We start from the raw sequence: 11,586 nt of genomic DNA on the forward strand, positions 1-11,586 counted from the left end.
CAAATGAGCCGCTGTTTGCTTTTCCGTGGTCAAATGAGCCGTCGCTATTTTCGAGGAGCAAATATCAGATACTTTTACTGCATAGTTATAGAGTTATCCTTCAATGAACTATCGTACAAGTAAGTACTATACAATAAAAGTAAGTACTATACGATAAAAGTATCTGATATTTGCTGTGATAGTAGTCGAGGTAGTACTAAGCAGAACTGTGAAGGAATGGCGATGAACTATAATTTGAAGAAGTCATTTTATTCAAATTCAAGTTTTAGAATAGAGGCCAATTCCCTTTTTATATTTTCCATCAGTAAATATTGTTTTAAACAGTCACTGTAAATTCCATGATTTCTTAAATTTGCTTCCTCCCCTTACAACATTAACCCTAATGTCGCCTCAGTTGCTCATTAGAGTGAGTGGCTCCGCTCTTCTCGGTGATCGCAACACTGTTACCGTAACTTTTGCACGAATCGCACACCTCGAATACAGCGACGGCTCATTCGAGCACGGAAAAGCTGACTCCCGTTCACGTGTCATGGACATTGCTAAACATACAAGGCATTTGCGACGCAAATAAGAAGTCTCATGTGTAGAAGAAGTGGGTGTGTAGTTTGCACATGTTCAGGAATCCCTATTCCAACACCCAGTGCTTGGTGAAACAGGAGCCACGCTGTTACTTTTTAATTCCATGCCCCGAAAAAGTAGGCGCAGCACGAAGGCGTGAAAAAAGACACCTTCGCTTGGTGACGTCACCATGTAACATGACCGACGAGCCGACGCTCGCACGGTTCCGCCTTCAGGCACAGATGAGGGATGAAGGCGCTGCGTCACGGAGCGGCCCCAGTGCGCAGACTCCAGGGGGAAGCTGAAACGTGAAGTGACGTGGGTACCACGGACGTGAGGAGTGGACGTCTGCGAAAACTTCGTAAACAATGAGGAGAGTTGTGTCCGCATCTTTTAAAATTCAACGCTCTTGATATCCGCTGCCTCACATTTTTACAGTAGCCTCAGTTTTGACATAGCAACTTTTTCATTCACGAAACAACAGAGCGCGCGCCGGCTAGCACGTCACGTATCCAAGCTAACAGGCTGTAACGAAACTAGCCTGGGCCATCCATCCGAAGTCCGTGTTACGCGTGGCAAACGCTGTGTTTTTACTGGAGCTGAACATGAAAAAGACCAGGAAGGGCTCGACTGGACGTCGTTGATGTTCAATCTACGAAAAACAGTACTAACGTTAGTTGACGCCAGCGAATACCAGCCCGTCGGTCGAGCAGGGGAACACAAGAGCAAACTGTCAGAATGGGTTCCGTGCTCCGGGGTGAGGAGATGTGTCTGGCCCAGCTGTTCCTGCAGTCTGGCTCTGCGTACGACTGCATCAGCGAACTCGGGGAGCTGGGGCTCGTGGAGTTCAGAGACGTAAGTTCCGACAAAGATCGATTTCTAATCTCAGTTTATGCAACTGAACGACATACAATCAGAACACGCGATAGATCTTCTAAAGAGACGAGCGTTTGTCTTTTGCTACAACTCCTATAAGGAAGTCATCGCTATCTCACCGACGCAGCTGTTAAGTGTTACAGGTCGTTTGTAAGTGGTTTACTGCAGGACAAATTTACCCTGAAGATATTTGTATGTGTCACATGTTCCCAGAGATTAGTGGATAAGATCTGCTGACTGATTATACGTAATTTCTACTCGTTCCAGCTCAATCCCACTGTCAACGCATTCCATCGTAAACATGTGAATGAGATCAAAAAATGTGAAGAGATGGAAAGGATTCTTGGTAAGAATGAATATGCACGTTCACAGGAAGGATCTCTGTTTATTGTCACGTGGTCACGCAAGTCTTGAGCAGGACATAAAACAATGTGGCTCATCAGGATTAAGACAAAGAATCAAGAAAGATAAAGAAGCAAATCTGAACTAAGTAAAACCACCAGTTTATTCTCCCTAGATTGAACTGGGCCCACAGTCATGGGAAATGTCAGCTGGATTTGGTTAAATGAAATGTCATGCTTCGTTAACAAAACCCTTCTTTATTAGATTAGGAGAAGATAAAATGTTCACATTTGCTTAAGTCCGATGTTATGCAAAGGCTGGTTCTTGCGTTTGTTGTAGAATAATTATACTTTATTCTTAACAGGATACCTTCTGAGGGAGATCAAGAAAGCAGACATTTCACTGCCAGAAAGTGAAGTGAACCCTGTTGCTCCTTTACCTAAACATGTGATGGATATAATGGTTAGTTAATTGCCTGTGAATCAGTGGTTGATGAAAGTATTCTTGAAATCTAAAATAAAAAAGGAGTAGTGATAAGTGCATTAATATTATTAATATTTCACTAGCCTTGGGTGCTTGTTTACAGGACCAACTGCAGAGACTAAAAGTAGAGTTAGGTGAAGTCACCAGGAATAAAGAGAAGCTGCAAAAGAATATGCGGGAGCTGAAGGAGTACAAACACATGCTTCGTATTACTCGCAACTTTGTGCAAAGAACCTCTGAAGTAAGTCTGTTATTCCCCAGTGTAGCATGTGTCTTCTTTTCATGCAAATTTTCTAAATGTGGTTTAAAGAAAAATATCCTTTTACATTATATCTAATAGAATCTACCCACTAGTGGTATTTATTTAATTTATGTCTTAAACTCCTGCATCTTGTCCTGTACGCTTTAGCGAGAGTCCAGACAAGTGCAGTATGAGGAGTTTCCGTTCCTAGAAAAAGACCCAAAGATGGACTACAGCAGCATGCAGAGGCTTGGAGCTAAACTTGGGTGAGGCACATATATATATATATATATATATATATATATATATATATATATATATATATATATATATATATAACAAACAGAAACAAACAAATAGATTTAGTTAAACGTTAGTTATAGTTGCAGCGACAATGAGGGCTTGGGAACAGACTGCAAAAAAAAACACATCAGGCATATCTCTATATCAATTTTGTTTAGCACCAATATTTTAGGAAATGAACACACCGTCTTCCTCATCCCTGTCATTCTCTTTTAGTTTCATCTCTGGGCTTATTCAGACAGTGAAGATTGAAGCGTTTGAGCGGATGCTGTGGAGAATGTGTAAAGGTTACACAATCCTTAGCTATGCTGAGGTTGAAGAGTATCTGGAAGATCCTGACACAGTAGGTTTATTATGTGTTCAATTTAAGTTGAAATGATTCAGTTATAAAACACATTTGCATAATTTATTATCTCACAACCTTATAAAGCTTTTTGTCTACCAATAAGTTCTTTTAAACACAATTATGAAACTCTGGCCTACAGTGCTGTAAGAATTGCAAGTGACAATCCGTAAACAGCTACTAGGGATTAAGAAATTGGACAAAACTGAAACAGACAATGATGAGGCAGTTGTGAAGTTTCATCCTCCTTCCTGTTCATAAACCACAGGTGGTCCTATCTGTTTAAACTGAGTGACAACACTAATCTACGTACCAATTCCCTCTGCTTGACCAGAAAACAGGCACTTAAGGTTGTAACTGATCACTAATGGAATGTGAGGACATACGTTCCCTGAAAATGTCTGTGCCAAATGATGTGGAAATTTGAACAGAGTTTATTATTGTTTTTGTCTTTTGATCCTGAACAGCTTGACATGCCTCTGGACTTTGTAGAATAGAGATAGGGAAATGTACTACTTTCTGATCTGAATGCCACTGCTCATTATATTTTCAGTGGAGCATCTGACATACAACACTTTGTCCTGTTTTCAATCTGCAGGGTGAGCTTACCAAAAGTGTTGTCTTCCTGATTTCCTACTGGGGAGACCAAATTGGGCAGAAAGTGAAGAAAATCTGTGACTGGTAAGCTGCCATTGCTTTTCATACATTTCATCAATAAATAGTATAAAATAGTCTTCTTGTAAATAACATTCTTTCTCCTCCATAGCTACCGCTGTCATCTATATCCCTATCCCAGTAGCAATGAGGAAAGGATTGATGTTGTGGAAGGACTCGGAACTCGCATTCAGGATCTGCACACAGTATGTCCTACAACTTATGTGTATGTGTTTATGCAGATGTTAAGTTTGTAGGAGGCAAGTAGTCATTCTGTTTGCCATTGACTAAAGGTGTACTTTGAAAATTCAATGACTCACTGATTTGCCACGAGATTAACCTTCTTGTAAGCCAGTCTCAGAAGTTAAAGGCACAGTTGAATCATTTGGTAGCCTTCACCCACTGTTACTGAATAATAGGGTTTCGTTCACTCCCTGTAGCACATGATCAACCTCATGAGGCCTCAGTTGAAATTTGAACTGTTTTTTCTCTTTTTGGACTTTCTAATCTGCTGCTCCCCCCACACAGACTTCTTTCTGCCTCATTGCTTTGTTTCTCTGAATATCACACATACAGACTCACAAATGCCTCTTGTTACAAATGTTAATGTATTTTTCACTATTCACGGCCCTATGATTAATGTCTGCTGGGCACCAAAACAAACTAAAGGCAAGATCCTGCCACTGTTGCATATTACCTTTAATCCTTCCGTCCTGTTTTTGTGCGCTTCCATGTATGTTGCTGGTCTCCTGGTCAAAGCCACCATTGCTCCTATGTCCTTTTTTTTGAAGTGGCAACATATGCTTGGGACTCTACTCTTTTCATAAGTTTCCCTACAGTAGGTGGTAGGCATGGCTGATTTCTGGTCTGTAGCCTTAGTCTCTTGGGAATAACAAGAAAGGGCCTGTACAGTATGTACAGTAACCCAGAAATAGGAACTAATGTAGAACAGCTGAGGTACAAAGAAATAACAGGTCTGGAAAACAGTATCCTTATGATGTTTCTTCTTCTGTACAGGTACTTCACAGGACAGAGGACTACCTGAGACAGGTCTTGGTTAAGGCTTCGGAGTCTATCTACACCTGGGTAATCCAGGTCAAAAAGATGAAGGCCATCTACTATATCCTGAACCAGTGTAGTTTTGATGTTACGAACAAGTGTCTGATTGCTGAAGTATGGTGTCCTGTCAATGATGTGCCCACACTGCGACGAGCACTAGAAGACGGATCGGTGAGTTAATCCCTTTAGTCGTGGCTTACATTTTTTTTTTCTGTGTATTTAACCAGACTGTTTCTTTATGAGATGGGGTATTGTTATCAGAAAGCAAGCATTGCTTTGTTTAAATAAGCACTTTACCACAGTTTGGGTCCTCAATGTGTGCATTATGTCAAAGGGCATCATACTGTAGCTACTGTTCCTCTCAGTTGATTTGCATGAGCTGCCTGATTTTTCTCCTAAGCTCACACAAACATTGGATATTAAGAAGAAATAGTTTTGTGGTTGTCTAGTGAACAATTGTTGTTGTTGACATTGCTATTTCAGAGAAAAAGTGGGGCAACAGTTCCTTCGTTCGTGAATCGTATTCCCACCAAAGAAACTCCCCCCACCCTGATTAGGACCAACAAGTTCACCTCTGGCTTCCAGAACATTGTGGATGCCTATGGAGTGGGCAGTTACAGGGAGGTAAACCCTGGTGAGTGAGTGAGATGTTTAGTTTACTTTGCTTCATAATATCATAGTTATTATAGTGCGACCATATACATAAACATTTTACTTTGTCTTCATTTTTAGCTCCTTTCACAATCATCACTTTCCCGTTCCTGTTCGCCGTGATGTTTGGAGACCTCGGCCACGGCGTAATCATGGCTCTGTTTGCTTTATGGATGGTGCTGTTTGAGAAAAACCGCAAAACTTAAAAACACCAGGAATGAGGTAGCACCAGTGCAATATTTGTAACCTTTTTGCCATTTCAAAGCCATGCTGACATACCTTACCTTCTCAATGCTGCAGTGTGGCATAAAGTGTCTGAAGTGTAACTACTTATTTTGGTGTGTAGTTCTGGAACACGTTCTTTGAAGGCCGCTATATCATCCTATTGATGGGCCTGTTCTCCATTTACACTGGCCTGATATACAATGACTGTTTCTCAAAGTCCCTAAACATCTTTGGTTCTGGATGGAGTGTAAAGCCCATGTATGATGTGTGGAAGTAAGTAAGCATTTCCATGAATACCAGAGCAATGTCTCTGTACATGTAGATGTTTCCACATGACATTCGTAAAATGCACTCATGGTTGTATTTGTGACTTGCAGGCAAGAGAATATTAAGGGGAAAAAAATTCTGTCTCTGGACCCAAACATTTCAGGGGTTTTCATGGGACCATATCCTCTGGGAATTGACCCTGTAAGTAGAAAGTCATAAAATCAAAACTAGTCATGTGCCTATAAATAATAACCAGAAACAGATGAGTGTCCTTGTTACAACATTTACAACTACAAAATTAGACGAAAGTCCTAAAAGATCTCTGTCACATTCATGATCTGCAGAATTTGTTGATGAATCCCATTGTTGTGCCGTTTAAAAATGGTTTCTTGGTATTCTTTAGAATAGGTAAAGACGAGCCTGCAGGTCATTTCAGAGAATGAAATTGTAGATCACAAGAATGACAATCTTGGCACTGAAATTAAATGTGAACAATAGTGTTTATTAACTTTGTTTATATTTTGTACCCTGTAAAGATCTGGAACTTGGCAACCAACCGCCTTTCATTTTTGAACTCCTACAAGATGAAGATGTCTGTGATACTGGGCATCGTACACATGAGCTTTGGCGTCATCCTGAGTGCATATAATCACTTGTAAGTATCAACTGGTTACTGAACCTCAAAACATACTCTTAATTAAATGCTGTATTTTAAAGAGCCTTTTTGTCTTTTCCAACAAAAACAGATACTTTAGGAAGAAATACAACATTTACTTGGTAGTTGTCCCTGAGCTCCTGTTCCTGCTGTCGCTCTTCGGCTACCTGGTGTTCATGATTTTCTACAAGTGGCTGTTTTTCTCTGCTAAACACGTCAATGCTGCCCCAAGCATCCTCATTCAATTCATAAACATGTTCCTTATGCAGGATTCAAAAGTTCAACTATACACAGGACAGGTGAGAAGCTAATGTAAAGGTACAGTAGTTTACCTTACACTGTATACAGTAAAGCAGCATTCATTAATAGACAACATTTGTTTCTTCATCTTTCAGTTTGGCCTGCAGGTGTTCTTGGTTGTTATTGCTATCCTTTCAGTACCAGTCCTACTCCTGGGGAAACCTGTCTACCTGTATTGGCTTAAAAATGGAAGCCAGCGCCTCGGAGTGTACAGGGTGAGGTTTGAAACACATTCCTACAGATTTGTTCATTTGTGATTATAAATATATGATTGGTCTTTTTTCTGGTTTTCAGGGATATGAGCGTGTGAGGCATAACAGTGATGAGGAGCTCTGCCTGCTGAGGACACATGACATGGAGGAGGGCAGCAGTCACAGCGACTTCTCTTCTAGCGGAGAACACCAGACAATGGAGGTAAGCCCAGCAAAGCAGACAGTTAAACAGCAATCTTTCAATTTGCATCTAAGACTGAGTTTTGTTTTGTTTTGTTTTGCTTTTTCAAAAGTTTGACTTCGCAGATGAGCTTCTGCATCAGTCTATCCACACTATAGAGTACTGCCTGGGTTGCATCTCCAACACAGCCTCCTACCTGAGGCTCTGGGCTCTGAGCCTGGCACATGCACGTGAGTTTGATGGTTTGCAGTACAACATAATGGTCATTTATTTGTCACTTTTTATATAGGAAGTCATGGTGCTTCACATAAACCAATCACAGACCTAAAATCAGTCTGACAGGTTTGTTCAGTTTTTTCTTCTCTGATTTTACAGAGCTATCAGAGGTGCTGTGGACCATGGTGATGCGAATAGGACTTCGAATGAATAACAGCCTTGGAGTTTTATTCTTGGTACCCGTGTTTGGCCTGTTTGCCATTCTCACTGTGTCTATCCTTCTGGTAATGGAGGGTCTGTCTGCATTCCTTCATGCTCTACGGCTGCATTGGTAAGATACTGTAACACTAACTGCTAAAACATGTATATACCACCGGCCGTTAAATGGAGTTAGCCTGTTATGTTCACACCAACTGTTTCTTCCACAGGGTGGAGTTTCAAAATAAATTCTACAGCGGAACTGGAGTCAAGTTTTACCCCTTTTCCTTCTGTCGTCTGTCTTCAAGTTTGGAAAATGATGGTTTACCTTAAAACTATCTGTAGAGTGACGTCCTTTTTTTTCGTTTAAGTGGTGAACTCCAGCCTTGGACTGAAAATCGCTTCTATTTTAGAAACCTAGACTAGACAGCACAGAAACTTAGAATGTAACTCAGTTACTTGAAAACTTAAATTTTATTTTTAGTAACATTTTTAGGATACAAAGGTTAAAAAAAAACATAATTTGGTTTAGTTGTTCTTTCCATGGAAGTTGCCAATTAAAAAATTTCTCACTTTTAATCACCTTCAATTTCAGTTTCCTATTATCTGTTATAATTGGATTTGTATGAATGTTGCCATAGTTATACAAATTTCCTTTTTTGTTGATCTGCTTTCCATACAATGAGTAACAATCCAACTTCCACCTTAAGTTTTACTGACTTGTTATTGCACTGACTTGCCTTACAGAATAAGAACCAAAGGACAGCATACTGTATTGTTCTTCAGGTTCTGTTGTATTCTTACATTGTGGTACCAAAACACTGCAAAGTATCTTTTCTGTACCCATAAGTGCTCAGGCAGGTGTGTCATGAGATGTATATACTTTCAGAGAACTATTTTTTAATTTGTTGTATTTTAAATGTTGGTTTAGAATTAAAGATGAGCGTTAATGGGAAATGATTTTTATTTTTCTGCATTCACAGTGTTGCCTAAGCATCTGCAGTTTAATGTACATTTTACATTCCCTGCATTGATTTCATCAGTTCTTTATAGAGATGCCTGCACTTTCACTGGCACCTAAGCATGCCACAGAAAAACACTGCCACACTGTCTCTTATTGCTGATATTGTTTTTATGATGTAACGATCTGAGCGTGAAATGTTCATGAAACAAGTGTCAGTTGCTTTTATTTAAGCTGCCTGATGTTTTATTAGCAGACATTTGCCTTAATTAACAATGAACTGTGACTTAATTCAATTAACTTTTAATTGTATTTCAAACCTAGTCCATTAAAGTGAAGAATTGTCTTTTTTTCCATTAAGAAACACTCCTGGTTAAAACCTTGTTCTTCATCATCTCTAAATGAATTATTTTTTTCCCCTCATGCATTTATTAAAACCATTAACTTTGTCCTCATCATGCTGCAGGGTTTTACACGGTGAATATTGTGTGGTCCTTTATTCAGTACATATAAAAACTAGAGGGGTAAATATTGGTGATAGAGTAAAGGACAAAGCTTGTTAAAAAAGATGATGTACGTTTTGTGGAATTCTATCGACCATGATATGTAAAATCATTAATTGTTGATGAAGCTCAGTAATCATGTACAACAATAAAACAACAAACTTTGATCAATGTCTCGTGTTGACACGCAAACACGGGGGTTGGTCACGGGGTTTTGTCGGGGCATCGGTACGGTGCGCTGCCTGACAACCCCCACCGCGGGCATTAATTTCCCAAAACTCTCAGACATGAGCTCGAGGTGTTTGATGGTTACCATGGCAACGAAGATAGCTAAAACGCTGCACGTTGGTTGCGCTTCTGGCAACCGTACGAGAATAATGACACAAGTTCAAATGACGTCAGGTTTGTAGAGAGTTTGAAAAGAAAGTAGTGGAGCTCTGTAATTCTTCTGACGTCAAATAACATGGTCCACAACGACTTACGAGTGGAGTGGATCCGACGAGGGGTGTCCGCGGGCTTCAACTTGTCCGGCGGTCCCAACTGTTTCGATGAGCTACTTAGTAGAAGAGATGGTGAAGAAGAGGAAAAAATCCTCCGTTTTTTGAATTTTGTCTCCGAAGATGACTCACCGTCATGCCTTTTGTTTTTCAAAACGTTTAGAGAAGAACAAATTGAAGTTGAAATTCCAGGTAAAGTGTAAGCGTTGTAGCTAGCTTGCTAGCGCTGGGTTAGCATCGGGGTCACACTAACACTAAGGGGGCATTTCGAATGCTAAATAGCATAATTATTTGTCACAGCAGTGACATATAGTAACGTATTCAGAATCATTCATTGGTTGAATAAATAGCTTACAGGGATGTTGTAACCTCTTTGTAGTTTTGTTAACGTGTGGAAATCACATTGTGTAATCTCAGAAGTGAAAAATGAAGAAGCCTCTCGGCCGCAAAGTGGAACAGATATGACCACATACACACAGAAGAAGATGGAGCAAAGTCCCAGCTATGTGAGCTTGTGTCAATAGTTTTTTAATTGTAAATGTTATTATTGATGTGTGTATAATTCATGGAATGTTATTGATATAAAACTTATCTCATTTCTCGTTGTCAGAGTACAGAGTTTCAAGTGGTCTATCACATGGAGCTTCATGTAGCAGTGAACGAGTACCCGGAGAAATATTTGAATTCTTGCGTCTTCTACTTTCTGAGGAGCACAAGGGGTGAGATTATGTTTCAGTATAAATACAATAAAGCATGCTCAGGCCTTAATTTCACATAACAAAGCATTAACCAATACATTATCATTTGTGTTGCAATCAGATACTATAAGTGAACCGCTCGACATAAACGAGGCCTATGTCCTGATGCCTAGGCTGTTTGACTTTGGCATACACAGTGGAGACCCCCTTAGTGTGCTGCAGAACAAGCTTGCCAATGTACAGTAAAACAAAATGGTTACAAAGCAATGCATTAAGCTCAACCAGTGAAAAGGTCAATATTATATACAGTGGGAGTATTTTAATTTGCTTGTCTTCTTAGGTGTATATACCCCTGCTTACTGCCCACCAAATGAAGGAAACTGGTGGCGGTTATCAAAGTGAGGCTGAAGGGCCAACGAGTGGCAAAAATGAAAGAAAAAGTTCAGCAAAGTCAAGGGAGAAAGCAGGGGGCGGGAAGAGGGGCCGCAACAGGACGGACAAAGTGGGGGACAGTAGGAACACAACCAGCCAGGCAAACGCAGAGGCAAGGGGGGGAAAGGGTGGGGAAAGAAGGGGGAATGAGGGACGAGAGAGCGAGAGGAGAGAGGAGAGGAGAGAGGAGAGGAGAGAGAGAGAGAGTAGAGAGAGAGACACAGAAGAACACAAACAGAGAGAGAGAGAGAGAGAGAGAGAGAGAGAGACGAGAGGAGAGAGACATGACAGACACAGAGACAGAGAGAGAGAGAGACAGACACAGAGAGAGAGAGAGAGAGAGAGAGATGAGAGTAGTATAGAGAGAGTAGCGATATAGATAGAGAGACAGACACACACACACACACACACCACACACACACACACACACTACACACACACCACACATATATATATATATATATATATATATATATATATATATATATATATATATATATATATATATATATATATATGTGTGAATTGTATTGTATTGTAAATGACCAGCTTCCTCTGTAAGCATCTTCTCATCTATCCCAAGCTACAAACAAAATTTTGCTCACAGTAAAATATTGCAAAACATACTGATTACGGTTGTTCATTTAAAAATTGGTAAATATAGCTCATAAACTTGAAACACATTTTGCATAATTGTTTTATCCAATTTCTTAATAAACAGTCTGATCTGC

At 40.1% G+C, this 11,586-nt stretch overlaps 2 protein-coding genes across 2 annotated transcripts; both read left to right on the top strand.

Annotated features, from left to right (window-relative positions):
* The first annotated feature begins 744 nt into the window (after nt 1-744).
* Nucleotides 745-9,395, top strand: atp6v0a2b (ATPase H+ transporting V0 subunit a2b). Its single transcript, XM_029162248.3, is given in 21 exon segments — nt 745-1,413; nt 1,702-1,780; nt 2,141-2,238; nt 2,363-2,500; nt 2,669-2,766; nt 3,020-3,146; nt 3,745-3,827; nt 3,913-4,006; nt 4,818-5,030; nt 5,343-5,493; nt 5,592-5,706; nt 5,708-5,732; nt 5,857-6,008; nt 6,113-6,203; nt 6,539-6,657; nt 6,749-6,956; nt 7,053-7,172; nt 7,252-7,371; nt 7,463-7,580; nt 7,726-7,897; nt 7,995-9,395. Coding segments are annotated over 21 exon segments (2,541 nt in total). The 5' UTR covers nt 745-1,296; the 3' UTR covers nt 8,098-9,395.
* A 133-nt stretch (nt 9,396-9,528) lies between these two features.
* Nucleotides 9,529-11,581, top strand: LOC129604651 (dynein axonemal heavy chain 10-like). The gene is made up of 6 exons (XM_055511981.1): nt 9,529-9,917; nt 10,143-10,231; nt 10,336-10,444; nt 10,545-10,660; nt 10,764-10,935; nt 11,577-11,581. The coding sequence occupies exons 1-6, from the start codon at nt 9,692-9,694 to the stop codon at nt 11,579-11,581; spliced, it is 717 nt and encodes a 238-aa protein (XP_055367956.1). The 5' UTR covers nt 9,529-9,691.
* Nucleotides 11,582-11,586: the final 5 nt, after the last annotated feature.

Source organism: Betta splendens, chromosome 9 (assembly GCF_900634795.4).
Source record: "Betta splendens chromosome 9, fBetSpl5.4, whole genome shotgun sequence".
In the NCBI taxonomy this organism is placed as follows: Eukaryota; Metazoa; Chordata; class Actinopteri; order Anabantiformes; family Osphronemidae; genus Betta; species Betta splendens.